Source organism: Macrosteles quadrilineatus, unplaced genomic scaffold (genome assembly GCF_028750875.1).
Source record: "Macrosteles quadrilineatus isolate MER2022 unplaced genomic scaffold, UCM_ALF_1.0 Scaffold_18__1_contigs__length_3160703, whole genome shotgun sequence".
Lineage (NCBI taxonomy): Eukaryota > Metazoa > Arthropoda > Insecta > Hemiptera > Cicadellidae > Macrosteles > Macrosteles quadrilineatus.
In genome coordinates, this window is record NW_026542611.1 from 3,503 (window position 1) to 22,608 (window position 19,106).

General features: G+C 36.1%; 1 protein-coding gene across 1 annotated transcript; it reads left to right on the forward strand.

Moving 5' to 3' along the window:
* The first annotated feature begins 225 nt into the window (after positions 1-225).
* Positions 226-16,528, forward strand: LOC129005269 (eukaryotic translation initiation factor 3 subunit M-like). Its single transcript, XM_054434109.1, has 7 exons — positions 226-394; positions 1,592-1,771; positions 2,390-2,484; positions 12,589-12,807; positions 14,277-14,542; positions 15,102-15,245; positions 16,275-16,528. Exons 1-7 carry the CDS (start codon positions 356-358, stop codon positions 16,475-16,477), a joined length of 1,146 nt encoding a protein of 381 aa, XP_054290084.1. The 5' UTR covers positions 226-355; the 3' UTR covers positions 16,478-16,528.
* The last annotated feature ends 2,578 nt before the right edge of the window (positions 16,529-19,106 follow it).

Below are 19,106 nucleotides of genomic sequence, written 5' to 3' on the forward strand. Positions count from 1 at the left end.
TGAACCTAAATACTTTTTAGATACGGTACATGAATACAGTTTACTCACTTATATAATTAGAACAAAAATTAGTGAGTACTGAGTATACATCTTATTTTTACGATGACGCTTCATGAGCTAAAATATAGCTAACTGTTAATGATGCAAATGCAAAGAGCAAAAAACTGACATATTTCTTATTGTTCTTCTCTCCTCTTGCTCTTGTGTTCTTGTCTCGGTCTCGCTGTCACGCCTGCGGATTGATCTCTCGTTCACGGTATCGTCGGTGATAACTTTAATGTATTGTAAAATAAATACCATTCTTAATTATTAATACCTTGTCAGAGTAGTTTTGTCCTACTAAGAAGAAAATAAAATGCTAGCCGTGTTCATTGATTTGTCACTGGAAGATCAGGTACATTTAGGCATATTGTGTACCATAAAGGTTTAGGTTATCATAATGTAACCTCAATAGTTACAAATTATTTCATTTAACTGAACAAAACCTAATCTTGCTGTGTTTCTGGTTAGGATTTTTAAACATACTTTAATAAGGCTTCAACACAGCAATCAAAACACAGGCTATAGGCTAGATATACGATGTTTACGATTTTGCCGCATTCGCGGGTGTCGATGATGATATCCCCGTAATTGTGGCCCACAGTAGACGTTTAAATGAAATACAATGAAAATCCTTCTTTATTGAGGCGAACTTAGGGCGTCGAGGTCTTTCCTTACAGTTAACCTCACATCTTACAGCTAACGACATTCACAAGTTTTTTACCATGATTGTGCGGAATTTCCACGACAGGGTTGGGGGCCGCTTGAGTAATTGGGCCTAGGGCTGCAGGTAACTTACCCTAAATCTGGCAGTGACTCTTAGTGAAATCATTATACAGTTGAACCTCGTTTGTAGGAACCTCGATAAAACGAATTCCTCGATAAGACAATTTTTTTAATCCCCTTGACACTTTCATATAGTTCAATGCTAAAAACAACTCTATACAACGTAGTAATTAAGCTAAAAACCTCCATAAGAGGAATTTGTTTGTGACATGGGCCAGGACTGATTAACCTCTATAGGCCCTACAATGAATATTCTTAGCACAAAACCTCTACAAGACGAACGTGACCTCTATGAGACAAATTTATCATAATCTTAACCTCCATAGTACATAGTTTTCAAAACAAATAGAAGCTTGTCTCAACATGGAACCCCCACCCATTCCTCCTCCTTCCTCAGTCATTGTTTGGAGAAACCTTGGAGCGAGGAGAATCCTCTATAAGAAGAATAACAACAGCATTAAACCTCGATAAAACAACCCTCTTTATTAAGAATACCTCTATAGTACGCATTTTTCCCGTACCCCTTGAAATTTGTCTTATAGAGGTTCAACTGTATATTGATTATTACATTACATTGAACAGATTCACTTTTTCTAAACTAGGCTGGGCTAACTTACAATAAGTTAATTTTAATAAATATCCTTATTTAGGGTCTAAAATTACCTGGGTTACCGGCCTCAGATAATCAAGAGTTTACTGTAGTAACTTATATTTGAATGGTTATTTCGTGTAGGGTATTTCTATATTAGGCTATATATTGTTACAGGCAGTGGAACTAAGGACTTTCTTTAAAAGCCTTGGTGCTGAAATTTCACAAGAAAAGTCTCCAAAAGGAATAGAGGATGACTTGCACAAGATAATTGGAGTGTGTGATGCTTGTTTTAAGGAAGGAAATGAAGCTGACATTGAAGGTGTTCTTAATGCTATAGTTTCCATGCTGGTTTTGGTAAGTAAAACCAACCCATACTTGGTAATTCATATAAGAGTCTTCATAAAAAACAAAAAAAAAAACAAATTCAAGCGTTTGGCAAATCTGACCTTGAGCGGTAGGCTAACTTACCTTTTATGCTATTTTTGAGGAACTGTAACTTACCTATCGCATTTGATTTTAAGTGGTTTCAGGTACTGGATCAGACTAGTGTTGATAGGTAGGTAGGTTGCAGAGGGAGGTGTTGCACTGAAAGTTACTGTGAAATCATGTTTAGTGTAGAATTTATAGCTTGACTTTTAAGTGTTGTTTTTTTTTTAATTGTTTTTCTAATCGTCAAGCTATTAAATTATTGTTGAATTCATAAATTGGTTTTATGAGCCATTAGTGCTCTAGAATAGTTAGGACTTCAATAAGTTCTTTAGAATGTAGCCTAATTAATTTTACTTTTTGAATTTTATACCCTCCGGTCTCTTTATTCTTACTCATGGACTATTTGTTTTAAAGACATTAAGGGAATTATCATGTGGAAAGTTAATGTACTGAACAGATTAGGTACGGTAAGTTTAGCTATGTTAGTTTGATGTAATTACTCTGAACATAAAATGTCTTTACATTCTTGCCATTTTTTTATAGATTCCTGTTGAAAGGGCTGAAAATTTGATTCTGGCTTTTAGTGAAAAGTTAACCAAAGCTCCTGGCCACAAACTTGGTCTGATAACTTTACGAGTGTAAGTAAAAATACTCTTGTTGACTGTATAGTAAGTGCTATCAGTGTATACAAATAACAATTCTACCGGTACTTCCACAACATTGTATGGTTAGTTACTCTTGAAATGAGAAAGGCTATTCTAACTTTTCCAGTTTGAAATGGTGATAAGTGATCTATTTGTTAAAATCAAATATTTCAATCTGCCTCTGATTTTAATACAGAAAATTTCACTTGTGAAGATTTCATTGTTAAAATTGACAAATAATCCTGTAGGCATGCAATACCTACCAAAAATAAGCGTTAAAATAACATTCCACACATAAATAACATAGTTCTAAAAAAATTAGATGTAGGCCTACTATTCAAGTGATGGTTACACTTATAAATGTTGTGTTTAAATTACATTTATTGCTCAGAGGTAAAGTCTTGGGTTGATAAGGGGGACTCGCTAGCTTGAGATAGGCTTTTGTGACTTAAACTTAAACCAAACAAAATCTGTAGATCACTACACTTATAGGCCTAAGTAGGTTTATAGTAAAATATACTAATAGCTTTGACTTTGGATATGATAGGCCTATAACTAGAACTACACATTCAATTCCCATTTGAATGTTTAAGATAAAAATGAACGTAGTTGCGTTGAACTGCCAACAGAGTGTGCTGATCAGTCACTGTTTCCGTTGTTGCCTAAATTATTCACCAACTTTTAAATCAATCCTAACTAAAAGATAACTACATTTATAATTAGGCCTATCTTTTAAATCATAAACATTCAATTGATCATTGAGTAGTAGAAGTATCAAGTAAGTAAGTAAGTAAGATGTGTCATCACAAAAGGGCATAGGGTGAACATAAAAGAAGTGAACAACTTTGAACAGCAATTTATCGAAAACTACGGGTTTGACATCGCTGCGGTTGGTACCAGTGAGTCGGAAAACACCGTAAGTTTTGTCTCAAACAGCTGATTGCTGTCAACAATACCAAACATGTGACAAAAGATGTTATTTATTGATTTGTCAGGGTGTCTACCTGTCACGGATGTCACCAAAGTCCCCGAAAAGTCACCGATTTTAGTAATGTGTCACCGATGTCCCCTATTGTCACGGAATTTGCTTAAATTGTCACCTAAATTTTTGTAGACCTACAGATTTTTATTTATTTTTGGGACAACACTAAATCTTTAGACGAAACTTATCTTGGATCAATAATATTATACTATCACGTACGATTCCAAATAAAATGATGGTGATGCAAACTGCTAAGTTAATACCATGTTATCATCCGAAAACTAGTCAGTTTAGTACTGTAGGTAGTCAGGCAACCGGCCAAAGTCTTGCCGACACAAAATTATTGTGCCAGTTCCAGTATCAAGACAAATAATTTTGCAATATCTCTTATGGAGTCAGGCAACCGGCCTGTGTTTTGTCCGCACGAAAATACCGTACAATAATGGTATTACCGTAGCTTACCAGTCTCGGATAGAGTCAGGCAACCAGCCTGTGTCTCACCGGCACGAAAATATCGTGCAAATAATGCTAACTTGCTACCGTAGCCGTAAGGTTGAGGTCAAATCCATGTACGTAAACTAGTTAAAATACCTCCAATAAAAAGACTGTTCAGACATTTTTTTTATAAAAAATACCTATATAAAAGAACACTTAAGTTACATCTGTGCATTAGTTTTACACGTTTACTGCGCTTTGAGATCCTGAGGTCTCGTATCGTACCTAGCCTGCTGTGCAGGACCCATAATTTGGCTTCTTTCCTTAAGTTACAACATCGATATTTTTTGCGTACAGTTATCGTAAAGAAATGAAACTTGTACATATATATATTGCATTTTTATTGATCTATCAACTAGTAAACATGAAATAAACAAGATAAATAGATCTCGTAACGCACTGAAGTAATAAACTTTTACTTTATTACGATACGAGACCTCTGGATCTCGAATCAAAAATAATTGTTCCATGCACCGCATGAGGCTAATCGGCTAATGAATGCTTGGAAGAATGAAGGAAACCGAAGAAATAATTCAAGAACGAAGAGAAAGAATACCGGTAATGGCTTTTTTATGTTGATATATTTATGAGCTATCTAATGTTTTATAGGTTTACATAATAATTGTTTTCAACAACACGAACATAAATTATTTTTAATTATTGACGTGTTTTCCTTCTTAAACAGCAGTAACGGATGCGTATAATAAAGATCATTGGTCAATGACCTAAAATATCAAGATTGTGCAATGTTGTATTTTTATGTAAAAAGCAAATCATGGCATTAATTCGAATATTTCTCCTATGGTTCCTACTAAATCAATAATAAATAATTGTCAAACCGAACAAGGAATTTCTGATAAACAACTTTGTATCATTGTTTTGGGATTGGAATCCCCTTCCCCAGCCCTTTAGGGAAGTGGTGCAAGTCTAAATATAGCTTCAAGGTTATTCACCCACCCCTTCCCCCCGCCCACTTTACTCACGGTAGCTCGCACTCATTTCGAGGTCATTGCCCAACCCCAGAATTATAACAAAATAAACTAAACACAGTAATTTGTAAACATATTTCATTTGTATTTTATTTAGCCTGAAATCAGCGATAAGGAAATGCTTCCTAAAAGATGAACACTTTATGAGTAGGAGCATAGATAAAACATGAGCGTGTTTTATCTATGGTAGGAGCTAATGATTATAATTTCCACCATTGATCAAAATCATGTTTATCATGTTTATTGTTTAACATTTATTTATTGTTCTCCTCACTCCCTTTACTTATACGTCTACGATCAATGATTGTTTTCTGGCGTTTTAAAATGAGTTCTATATTTAACATTAAGATCCTGAATTTATATTAGGCCTTGTTTGTGACTTAATATAATTTTTTTACTTCAACAGCAAATATAAAATTAACTCGCAGAAATTTACTTAGTTCTATGTCACTGATTTTTGTAGATAGGGCCCCCAAATGTCCCCGAAATGTCACTGATTTTTCAAATAACTTACTGGTAGACACCCTGTTTGTTTAAAAATGGTCAATACGCTCTCAGAAAAGTATTTTTGTGTGTTAGAATTGGAGAGAACTCAGTCTGCCACCAGTGTCCAACGCCGATTTCGGACACATTACCGTAAAGACCCTCCTAATAGGAACTCAATTTATGCATGGCATCGAAAGTTCAAGGCTACGGGTAGTGTGAGTAAAGGAAAGAGCCCTGGAAAACCAGGAACGTCCGTTGCTCAGATTGAATTACTCCGTGAAACTCTTGCTCTCACACCGAGGATATCAACGCGGAGGTTGGGTATGCAGCTTCAAATGCCGCAATCCACTGTTTGGAAGATCATGAAAAAAAAATATGAAGATGTTTCCATACAACCTGAAATTGTTGCAAAGTCTAAATGATGGCGACAAAGTGAAACGGTTTGATTTTTGAAGTGGTAGCCTATACAAGAAATGCAGGAAGAAGATGGTATCTATGAAAGACTAATTTTCAGTGTTGGGGAAGCTACTTTTAAAATGTAGCTAGCTACAACTACTGCTACATTTCCAAAAAAGTAGCTTAGCTACAGCTACAGCTACAGTTCCGAAAAAGTAGCTAGCTACAACTACAGCTACAATGAAATGTAGCTACAGCTACAATTTTAGCTACTTTCCCAAATACGTTACTTTTTATTCCATGCACATTAGGTAAATGTAAAATTAATTGCAACAACATTTTTATTGAACAAACATTTAAACAAGAAATGTCAGTATTGTATCTAACATTACTTGGAAAACAAATTATTCCTAGATTTTATTTAATTTGTTGGCATTATAAACCTAACATTAACAACACAGCATCAAATAGTTGGGTGTCCCATCATATTTAGTACTTATTTTGAAATATTGCATTATTTTTAAGCATCTTATATGTAAATTTCATTAAGTTTAAAGGACATAAACCAAACTATATTTTTAAAACTCATTTTATTTCTTTAATATAGATGTCTTATATCAACAATTAAGACCACTTAAACTGTAAAACGATTATTTAAAAATACTTTTTTGTGTTACAGAGCCTAGCCTATTGAAATTGGAGTTTATTGCCTTTCTTTACTTTTAATGTTAAAAACAACATTGCTATAACTTTTAACCATAGTGATAAGTTACTTGTTCTATGAATAACACTTTTTAATGTCAAGAAATCGTCCTTTATTGTCATTATGCATAGGGCAAATTGAGCTTCAACCTAGTTGGTACAGAAAACAGTATTCAGCAACTTATCCTGAAATCGGCTTTTAATTTAAACATGTTGAAATTTGTAAAGTAAAAATAACATGTAGGCCTATTTGGCTATGTAACAAGTTGGCTATAGTAGCTTTGTTCTTGTAAGGACTAAACAGATATATTCCTAATAATTGAACTTGGTATTCGTTTTAAACCATAGCATAGCCTAGGAATAGTCCAATACAAGAGCTGTTAGCAGGAGCAAACTATGCTATTTTTTTATTTAAGTTTCATGTTACATGGAGATTTTTTTGTTACAATTATCATTTAGTCTAGGCATATCTTAAATCCCATCAGGTAATTTCCTCTTTGTTAATTTAGTAAACCTTTGAAAAATCTTTGTAATCTAACCAAGGAAGGGCTTGTGACGATGAACCACGATCAACAGCTGAAGCAAAGGTTGATAGACCAGCTTTCTCATTATTTTAAGGTTTAGAGTTGGTTTCCATTAAAACCCTAGTTAAAACACTATCAATATAACAAAGAAACTGCATTGATTACTAGTTTCCCTGTCAATCACTTGCAAGCATTCAATAGCTTGTCTTGTCCTTGTCACTGGTACCGGTAAAGGTAACGTTTAAACGTCGTCTGCATCTAGCGATTTTATTTTATCTGACAGTAATCATAGAGTAGTAAATTAAGGAGATGAGAGCTAAAAATGTGGATAACACTCATTTAATGGCCTCCATGTCCACACAACGTTGTAATAGGGAATGAAACGGCTGCAACCAGCTGTATGAAGCCAAGAAAGTAGGCCTAATTGTTTTGAAAATCTCAGTTTGAAAGATGTTGTTTCACGTAAGGTTGAGGTTATGGTAAAAATCACTATCTCAAACAATGTTAATGTAGCGAGAAAAGTTGCTAAAATTCCGCTACAACTACTTTAAAAATATAGCCAGCTACAGCTAAAGCTACAAAATCCTAAAAGTAGCGACGCTACAGCTAACGCTACAAAAAAAGTAGCGCGCTACTGTAGCGTCGCTACTTGTAGCGCGCTACTTCCCAACACTGCTAATTTTTGGGGATGAGTCACGTTTCACATTAGTGGAAAAGTCAACAGGCATAATGTCAGAATTTGGGGCACCGAAATCCTTGAGCTTTTTTTGATCATGAAAGAGATTCACCTAAGCTGAACGTGTTTTGTGCTTTATCAAAGAAGAAGGTGTATGGTCCATTCTTTTTTCAAGAAGCTACAGTCAGAGGAAATGTTTACTTAGACATGCTGACTGAATGGTTGATGCCTCAACTCCAGGAAGACAGTGATGACTTTGTTTGGGTGCAAGATGGTGCACCACCACACTGGATGCACAATGTAAGGGACTACCTTGACGAGAGGCTACCGCAGCGTTGGATTGGTCATGCTGCTGACGACAATTTGAATCTTTAACGTTGGCCTCCACGAAGCCCGGACTTGACTCCTTGTGACTTTTTTTTGTGGGGTTATGTGAAAGACAAAGTTTTTGTTCCTCCTTTGCCATTGAACCTTATCGGAGCTCCAAAATCGCATTACTACTGCAGTACAAAGTGTCAATGAGACCATTCTTGAAAAAGTTTGGGCAGAATTTAGTTTTAGAATAGATGTGTGTAACATAAGCCGAGGATCCCTTATTGAGCACTTCTAATATATGGGAAAAAACTTGAGAATATTAGCTTTCCAATGGTGTATTTCACTTTCTCCTAGTAGTCCTGGACCTGACTAGGGTTCTGTGTGCATGTCGTGTATAGAGAATTTTGCTTTTGCATTTCAATATAGGTGCAGGGTGTCCACATTCTGGAAAGTCAGGGATAGTCAGGGAAAGTCATGGAAATAAATTCTGGTCATTGAAAGTCATGGAAATAGGCAAAAGGTCATGGAAAGTCATGGAAATCCCCAATGATGGATAGGTTTGACGGGACTTTTCAATGCTCTAGTCGGCCATAACCCCGACTATTGTAGCATTTCTTTTATTTTTCACAAATGCACGACAATTTAATTTATTACATTTATTTGTATAGGTTTATGAGTTTTGAGTTTGTAATAGTTCAATACAATCTGTCCCTACAATATATTATAATTGAATTTAATAATTGTAGAATATTGTTACAACAGTAGTGTATATTGAAATGTTACAACTTTATTATTACAACTCAAATTGGAATATAAATAATAGGCTATTGTTATAATGTTTTGAGTTGTCTTAAAGTCAAGTCTTTCTTAAGTTAAAAGCTAAATTTAGTAAACATATCGGAAGGAAAAAAGAAAGTGGAGAGAGAACTTGGCCAGCTACGGGGACGGAGGAGGCTGGGTTTTTTTCTTTTCTTCCTTATTTTGAATACCATATTTTTGCAAAATTTATTACTCCATTGTTATCTGTTAATATTTCAGTATTTTCTGTGAAATTACTTGTCTAGGCAGTATTATCCGTGTGTACACGTATGTTATATATAATTTTCGAATAAAATTTGTGAGTCACGGAAATCAATGTTAAATGGTCATGGAAATTAATGACAAATTTTCTGTGGACACCCTGTAGGTGTCTTAGGAAGTGTTTTCCACTCGGGTGTCAAGTTCGCACCTGGTACGTTTTCGAGCTATGACGTCATCAAGATGGCGACTCGGCAATTTTTGAATGCGTATATTTCGCAAACCGTTTAACGGATCGGGATGGTTCTTTTTTTGTTTGAAAGATATTTTTACAAACTATCTTTTTTGTATTTACACATTTGTTTTAAACTTAATATTCACCCCACAATATTGAAAAAAGTTGTTTTTATTGTTATTATATTTATTGCTTTGCTTATAACTTCTTAACCGCTGATAATATCAAATACCACCCGTCGCAAAAGTTGCAGATAATTCTATACACTTTCCAATGATACCAAACAATATGTGATTAGACCTAAAAATAAAGCAAAGAGATTGAATAAACCGTAAACAAACACTGAAAGTGGTGTACGGTCCGGGAAAGATTTAGTCCTGGACATGACTAGGGTTCTGTTTGCATGTCGTGTATAGAGAATTTTGCCTTTGCATTTCAATATAAGCGTCTTAGGAAGTGTTTTCCACTCGGGTGTCAAGTCCGCACCTGGTACGTTTTCCAGCTATGACGTCATCAAAATGGCGGCTAGGGCAATTTTTAAATGCGTATATTTCGCATACCGTTTAACGGATCGGGGTGATTCTTTTTTTGTTTGAAAGATAACTTTACAGGGAATGTTTTTTGTATTTACACTTTTGTTGTAAACTTAATATTTATCTCACTATATTTTAAAAAGTGGTTTTTAATATCATTGTTTTTGAATTTTTTCCTCATAACTTGTTAAACGCTTATAGAATGAAATAACTACTCATTACAAAAGTTGTAGATAATTTTATGCCCTTTCCAACGATACTAAACAATTAATGTTTGAAATTAAAATTAAAGCCAAGAGATTAAATAACCCGTTAACTAACACTTAACATGGTAGTAAGTCCGGACAACATTGCGGCTGGAACAATTCTTCAAATGCGTATATTTCACATACCGTTTAACGAACCGGGATGATTCTTTTTTTGTTTGTAAGATATTTTTAAGCCTATCTTTTTTGTATTTACACTTTTTTTGTTAACCTACTATTTATTCCACAATATTAATAAATGTACATTTAATTGTTGTTTCTATTTTACTTTTGCTTATAACTTTTTGACAGCATAAATCAGAAATCAGAAATCAGAAACTTTTTATTGCCGTAATTTGCAAGGTACATGCATATGACAAAGTCAACAACAAATGAGGTTCAAGTTCAACCAAGAAAATAAAACTAGATCCGGTAAAACATGAATAGACAAAACATTTGTCTGGGCAGTCATAATAGATCAAAAAATAAAAATGTAGCTATGCAAGCATCGAGCCTATCAGAAACAAGACAGTAAAAGGTCAACAATTGTTCATACAGATCATATGGTCATACTCAACATGCAAATAAATATACATATATAAATTACTAGCTGTAACCCGCGGGCTTTGCCCCGTTTAACTTCTTAATTTTCAAGATTATCTCGTTCGCATGGCTCAATCACGTCCTGGTTGAAGTTTGTTCGCTACGCTCACTCACCTTTAGGTTGGAGCTCGTTCGCTACGCTCACTCACCTTTAGGTTGGAGCTCGTTCGCTGCGCTCACTTGCCTTCAGGTTAGCTCGTTCGCTACGCTAACTCGCCTCCAGGTTGAAGTTCGTTCGCTACGCTCACTCACCTTTTGGTTGCAAATTAGCTGTTGTCATAAATGTAAAAGAAATAATAGTGCTGCACCCTGTTGGTAATTTTTGTAACTTTAATGCTATTGAACATCACAGAACAGAACCAACTTGTTTAATTGAAACAGCTGTTAAGATTCAATAATTTCATTTCTCATAAGGTAAACATGGGAAACTCCAGGGCCACTGGGGCGGAGCCCGAAAGGATTTTTGAAATAAGAATATGCCTATATGTTAATCGGGAATGTGAGCTATCATCATGCCAAATTTCAGCCCAATCCGACCAGTATTTTTCGCGTTCACTTGTCACAAACATACATCCATACATCCATACATCCATACATCCAAACTTTCTCATTTATAATATTAGTAGGAAAAACCAACGACTTTCATCCGAGCTTGCAACTGCCTTAAATGGGCTAAATTATCATGTATTTTCAAAAGGCAAAAAGTCCCATGCTGTGCTTTCTGCAGATGCAGATCAATTTTAAATGCAGTATGCAGAAACGAACTAACTCAATAAGAGAAAAACATGACAAAAACATTAAATGTAGTACATGTACAGCTTAAATCATTTTAGTGTAATGGACCTAATTTAATAAATTGTTTACATCTTGGAGTTTTTAGATTACATCTTGGTGTTTTTAATAATTGAATTTGCATATTAAATAATTATAGTTGAAATAATATACACATTTATTAATGTGTATGTGTTCGGATTCAGTATTAAGTTTTGTTAATTGAGTAATTAATAATTCGTGCTGCAACTTGAAGGTTGATGCCCGTTAGCTCAATACCTTGATGATTATTACACACATATAAACAGGTTGTTAAATGTATATTATTAAAGATGATCGATTCTGCAATAGTAGAATAAATGGGGGAAATATCATAATAATGAAACCGGACTGAATCATACCTGGACGTTGTGCCTTGTTCAGTGTTTATGTATTGTTTAGTAAATATTTTGCTTTATATTTATTTACAAACCCATATTGTTTGGTATCATTGAAAAGGGTATAACATTATCTACAACTTTAGTAAGAAGTTGGTTTTTCAATTTATAGGCTGTCAAAAAGTTATAAGCAAAAGTAAAATAGAAACAACAATTAAATGTACATTTATTAATATTGTTTATTTACTTTAGCTGGGTAACTTAGTGGTAAAAGAATATGCCTATAGCTAACCTAGCAATCAGAAGATCGTTAGTCAGTTTGATCCTGAGATAATTTTGTAGCTTTTTGATGGTTTAAAACTGGACACAGCTGACCTTAACCAGTGGGCTCTTGACCAGAGAACCAGCTGATCTTAGTCAGTATTGAATAGGAGTGTGCGAGTATTTGAACAATAAGCATTGAATGATGGTAAAAAAAAACACAATTTTTGTTTAAAAAATTAATATAATGAATAGATACTGTACTAACTTGAATCGCCCAAGAAATTATATTAATGAGTATCCAAATAGCCTATTATATTACTTGCTGTAAAAGATCAGCTCTGCTAAAACCTAAAAATCACTTTTTGTACACTCGTAGTATCAAAGCTATAGGCTAATTTCATTCATCTTACACTAATTCTTCTCACATGTTCGCCTTGAAATACACACCCTCTATTCTGTTTAATATCAATGATTGACATGTTTTGTAGGCTATGGCTGCTGTTCCAATCGCTAGACAAGAGGTCTCCAATGAGATATCAAGTCTACTATCACCTCGTGCAGATAGCCAGCAAAGTGGACCAGGTGCGAGCTGTGTTCAAGGACGTGGACACTCTCAAGCAACAGTTAGTCCTCTGTCAACCTTCCAACGAGCAAATGCAGAAGTTGCTCAGACTGTTACACGAAGTGCTGCTTGCCAGCAAACAGAGGTAACCTCCAACTACAGTTTGTTGTTTCATTTTATTTCTAGTAAAAATAAAAGGATAGTTTGTTTGATAATCTATAGATTATCAAACAAGAACAATATAGATTATCAAGAAAAACAACATAGATGTTGTTTTTCTTGGCCAATTGGTCCCTCAGCCTCGCACGGGTAATGTTGCGCCGCTTGCTGCTTATTGTACCAGTTTTATACTTCAATCCGGTATAATTCGTTTTCAGATCCGAAAATTTCATCGGTGGTGGGGACTGTACCAAATTTATTGTAGTGTGGGGTTTTTCTTGGATTTAGTGAAATTGAATAGAATAACAATAATTACTGTTGTGTAGCATTGTGGAAGGAACCTAACCTCAAAATTGAACTTGACACCTTTTTTGTGGTATTTTTTGATGGTGTATCTGAGTTTTTCGCCCCTGCTTTTTCCCTCCATTTGGTAACACTGAGGGCCTGCTAGCAGTTTTGTTTAGTGCTGCTATCTGTTTGGTTCTTATTAAACTACGTCCACTACGACTGGAACCCAGTACGTGCTACAATATGCCTCTCATTTGCATAAAACTTAATTTTAAAGTTTTTGCTCACTCAGCTTATTAGCCACCGGCCGTGGCTGGCCATTGCACAACCACACTTAACATAAGTAGGAGAGTCTTTATACACAGTGCATACATAACAAAGAGAATGGGCAAGTATAGTGATCAAGGTCTGAGGTCTCTGAGTACGGACGGTATGGTTATCTTGAGTGTGGGGGGTTCTTCCCGGAACCTCAATTGAGTCAAGGGTGTCGCCACCTCTGGTGGATAGGTTCATCCGGGTGGGTCCCACTTCTATACCTGCCTCCTTTTGGGAAACCCTGATGGCCTGGCAGTGATGTTGGGTCTGACGGGCAAACGAAGTAGATCGGGTGCTGGGTCCGAGCCCGCCAGGGGTATCTGGGGATCTATCGCTCTAGTTATCTCTGGTTTCCCAGCAATGGGTAAGGCCTCGATCGGGTAGTGGTGTAAATGGGAGGTTGGGGTTCCCCCCGTCAGCGTGCTGACGGTCCCCTTCCTCCTGGCTATTGATGGCGGGTTCTGCCTGTCAGGGATTAGATAGGTCCCGAGTGTTGCTTGCACTAAATGCGTCGGGGCGCTCTACCATGGACCTCTAGGTCCTGACCTAGTGGAACCCAGGTGGAGTGACGCTTAAACAAGCAGCCGGAATCCCTGGTTAGGATTGAGGGGCAACCCTCCTTCCGAAGGGTCTGCTTCGGCAGCCGGCGAGCCTGATGACCTTAAGTCATCCGCCCATGATGTGCTAAAGGTTGATGCGTAAGCTTCGGCCTACATCATGGGGCCCGGGTATGTCCTAAAGGATAGGTACCGGGTATGCAGTCAGGGGGCTTCGGCTCTCATGACAAATAATGTAATGTAAAAAATGTATAGTGATCAAGGGCTACCACAATTATTTTAACTATGTTTGCAGTGAGTTGGCAGCAAAGGTGATGGTGGAGCTGTTAGGGACTTACACGACTGAGAACGCCAGCCAAGCCAGAGAGGACGCCCAGCGCTGTATCATAGCCGCCCTGGCTGACCCTGGCACATTCCTGCTGGACCCTCTGCTGGCACTCAAACCTGTGCGCTTCCTGGAGGGATCACTGGTCCACGATCTTCTCAACGTCTTTGTCTCCGAGAAGCTTTCCAATTACGTCTCTTTCTACCAGGACCACAAGGAATACGTACAGTCGCTAGGTAATGAAACAATATATTGTAGTGTAATATTAACCCTTATCAAAGACTATGTATGTGTTAAATACTCTAACAGCTAGGTTTTCTGACTGTTTGCACAGTTCAGTAGAACCTCATTTACCTGAAGGATGATCCACCATGGTTAATAGATGTGTCTAAAACTACTTTACATAACCATATGTCAAGACAAATACAGAGGCCCACTATTGATATGCTAATGCAGTAGTCTCCCACATAACTGTTTTTAATAATCAAAGTTCGTTTGATGAAATAAAAATGGAAGCAGCACAAAGAAAAACTTGGTGAAATGGATTTTTAATAAATTAGACCAACAGTCCTATTGATCATACGGTTCATTCAAGCTAATCAAACGTAATACGTTTGATAACGTCAAACGTATATTCAAAAGAAAAAAATTATATAGTGGCCTATATGATTGAAATTTTTTAAAGAATAGAATTATTTTTACTATACTCTAGAGTGGATAGATATAGGTATAGTCTCCTGTAATTAACCCAACCATTCAAAGCTCACATCTCACCCATTGCAATTATTTGTTTAGGTTTGAACCACGAACAGAACCTTAAGAAGATGAGGCTGTTGACATTCATGCAGCTTGCCGAGGGCAGCACCGAGATGTCATTTGACACTATCCAGCGAGAGCTACAGCTGCAGGCCGACCAGGTCGAACCGTTCATCATTGATGGTACCAGAGTTTTATTGCATTGTAGTAAATACACTAGAATATGTCAAGTTGTTGAAGAGGGGGTGTTTCATAATGACCAAGACCATCAATTAGTCTCATGTCAAAAAATATTTTTGAAAGTTGTATTATGTCTTTGTAATGTTTAAATAGTACGACACGAGTAGAAAATTTAAGGTACGAGTCTTGGCGAGTGCCTTAAAAACTTCTACGAGTGTCGTTAACACTATTTACGCAAGTTGCGTACACTACTTTACCTACGACAGTGTTTTAATTACTAAAAATCACTACACATAACTTCTAAGAGAGGTTATGTTTTCGTTTTTAACCTCTCATTTTCAATTACAGTGATGCAACGAAACATTGAACCAAACACTAATTGCAGCACTCAACAATTAAATTGGCGTGAACAGCTGATTAGTTGAAGTTCGAATCATTACAATTTTACTTCTTCACTCTCAATCCTTGAACCTCATTGGTCCGTTACCCGTGTTGTTATGAGTAAAACTATGCTGTTAATGAAGTAAACAATGCTGTTATGAGAAACTTTTCAATTCTAAGAATTAAACTGAAACGGCTACTTTAAAAAACGGTCGTAGGTAAAATTGTTTAAGGAGTTTTATTTGAGGTGCAGATGAAAATGTAATTAACTTTTTTTCGCAGTAGGCCTACTATGCTAATAATTAGACCAATTTGTTAATTACAAGGAAAAATTTGGTTCAGTTCAGATTCCAATATAAACTGTAGGTCCCTTCTTAGTTTCCATTGGCTGTATGGGCTATTAATTAACAGCTGTGTCTAAGGAACACAAGACTACAAGATCGAGCCACTCATCCTACTCTCATCCTTCACTCATATTTGGGTTAAAATACGCACATAGTGGCGTCCCCATCTTTAATAATTGATTGATTCATTGATATAGTTCTTGTGTCAATTTTTTACTTTGCTCAATAACAATAAGTTAAAAGTCCCTTCACTAGCATTGCTCTGTAGTTGGTCACACTGTTACTGAATCAAGATTTGTTTACACAGTTTTGAAAACAAAGCTGGTTAGAGCGCGTCTGGACCAGTCCAACAGGAAAGTGCACATCTCCAGCACGATGCATCGTACCTTCGGCCGCGCCCAGTGGCAACAGTTGAGAGACATTCTTTTCTCCTGGAAGCAGAACCTTGCCAACGTACAGGAGGGCATGAAATCTGTGGTTGCTGTTCAGAAGGAACTGGCTGCTAAATAAAACGTCTTATTTCTTCGTTTTATGCTTTATATTAAAATGGTGTAAAGCTATCGTACTGTTTTATTCATGAACCTTTTTTGTTGTGATTGTTGAGATTTTAAGTAAGATTAAAACCGTCTTAATTTTTTTTAAATGTTTTCTTTTTATTTGATCAGAGATAAGTGTTATGAAATATAAGAATTTGTACCAGCTTAATAGCTATTTACATTACAAGTGTAGTAAGAGCGTTTTTACATCACGCAGGTGAATGTTGTGCAACGAGCGGAAGCGAGTTGCATAATTCACCTAAGAGATGTAAACACGCTCTTGCGTAACGTGTAACGTACAAGATTTTACCTGACCCGACAATATACATAGGTTTACGTACAATATTTTTCATTATCCATTTCACTCATCGTCTAACAGTAACGTTCTTTTACAAACAAAAGCTAGGTTAGGAAAATACTTTAAAGCATAACAATAACATTCAAGCGCACAGCTGATTCCTAGTGTTGAACGTCGATGCCTCCATAGAGGTATATTAAGTTAAGCACTCAATGTTATTTAAATGGGTTTCATTACATCACCGAATGAGTTTTTTTCAACTTAACATCACTCGAGAAGTAAGGAAGTTGTATACATCACGCTTGGGATAGGGAAGTTTAACATGGCGGGTTAGGTAAATGGTTTTATTAAACTCAAAAGATAGATACATACATACATACATTTCCAAGAATAGATTTACTGAACATAATAAAAACAAACATCAAATACTGATATTAATTAACAGCTGTTTTAATCACAGTAAAATTAAATTATAAAGCTTATTCTACAGTTTCACCTCTCCTTTGTTTAATGTAGTCGTTGAGATATGCAGGGAGCCTTGTTACTCTAGATGAGTGGCAAAACCTGTGAGGTAGCAGATTTTAAGGAGGAGGGTTAAAAACCTACCGTGACTAAAACCTATTTTCATCCATAAAAGACTACACTTGGGTCTATGTGTTGGCCATAGTTAAAAAACGATGTGCAAAGGAACTTAGGCCTGGACTCAAAATACAATAAAGTATACACATACACTCACACGATATATTTAATCATAATAACACTCCAGAGCGTGTAAGCTGCAACTTAACTGTAATGGTAAGTCAACTAAAAGACTACAATATTCGTTTTTCGACTATCAACAAGCTCGCTTCGTCATATGATCTTGTATCTTCTACGATCTACGGTCATCGAAAATATATTCTGAAGGTTATATACTAGTTATTCTTATATTTTTTCATGCTTTACGTTTATTTTTGTTTGGCTTCCGTTTCAAAATTCAATTTTTGATATATCTACATTTTATAAAGTAAATTTCTACTTTATTTTATACCCGACAGTTTCTGCCTGCCAGTTACTATAGCGGGAGTGGCTTAGTTTGGTTTAAATGAATTCAATCAAAATTACAACCGTTCCATTTACCTAGTAAATAATTTCATAAATAATTGAAAGGGTTAGACAAATAGTTTCATTGAATTGGCCAAATAGAATACTTGTCGAACCTACAGAGTCCTTCTAAAAGTTAGGCAAAATGTTCAAAAACACTTAATGAAGGTGAGGATGAAATAGCTCAACCTGAGCGCTTGCAGGATTTCCTGAGTGCTTCTAGAGCTCTGAACCTTCTATTAAAATTAAAATAATCAGTTAAAGCCGTGAAACAGCTTTGTATTGACCCCTGGATTTTATCAGCTCCTTCTGAGCTCTCCGGGAAAAATTTGAGTATGGCTGGTTCTAGGGGTAGGCCTAGCCTGTTTTGAGAGTACAATTTTATTCCTCCCTCAGAATTTACGTCACAAACTGTTAATACTACTGCCTGCGCAATCATATTTAATGTTCAAGCATCATTATCTTTGAATATTTAATATTCAGTTTTCCTCGACCACCAATACTGGAGGAGGACATCATTATCAATATATTGGCAGAACGCAGGTACTTTGTAAATTGTATAGGGTAATAATATTAAAGAGAAAGAGAAGAGAGAGAGGTTCTAGTTTGGATGAACAATAGAATGTAATTAATTGATATTTGTTTACAAAATATAATTAAACAAAGAAAAGCTGAAAATAATGATATAATCACTCGCTCACTCCCATGGCCATTTATGCCCAAGGCGGGATTTGGCCGCACCAACAAATACTCTCCATCTCTCTCTATTTTCTGCATATTCCACTGCTGCCCCCACTTCTCTAATGCACTTGGAGATACTCTCGTAGGGCTTCTTCTATGGTGATTTCTGTATCATCATTCTTTTCACTGTAGTATATTACATGATCAGGTCAAGTTTTCGGTTTCTTCTGTCTAACAGATCGTCGTGGTGCTTCACTTGGCACGTCTTCATTTTCAAAACCAAGAAAATCTTCATCATCAGTATCTTCATCTTCATTTGGGAGATTATCTTCTGCATGATGTTCGTTCTCTTCAGGTCCATCTTCACTTGACTCGATTTGTGCTGAAAGGTTTACGTTGTTCTCCTGAACTTGCTTATTTAACTTCTGACTGGTCTCAGGATCCTCTTCTTTTTGGTTTTCCAAAAATATTACATCCCTAGAGATTGTAATCTTGTTTGTCTTAGGGTCGAGAAGTCGATATCCCTTTGTTGATGCACAAT

Excerpts from the sequence above, each read along its gene's own strand:
- LOC129005269 (XM_054434109.1), top strand. The coding sequence starts at position 356 with ATGCTAGCCGTGTTCATTGATTTGTCACTGGAAGATCAG. Across the intron at positions 12,808-14,276 it reads CTGCTTGCCAGCAAACAGAG|TGAGTTGGCAGCAAAGGTGA; the intron begins GTAACCTCCAAC and ends CTATGTTTGCAG. Across the intron at positions 14,543-15,101 it reads GGAATACGTACAGTCGCTAG|GTTTGAACCACGAACAGAAC; the intron begins GTAATGAAACAA and ends TTATTTGTTTAG.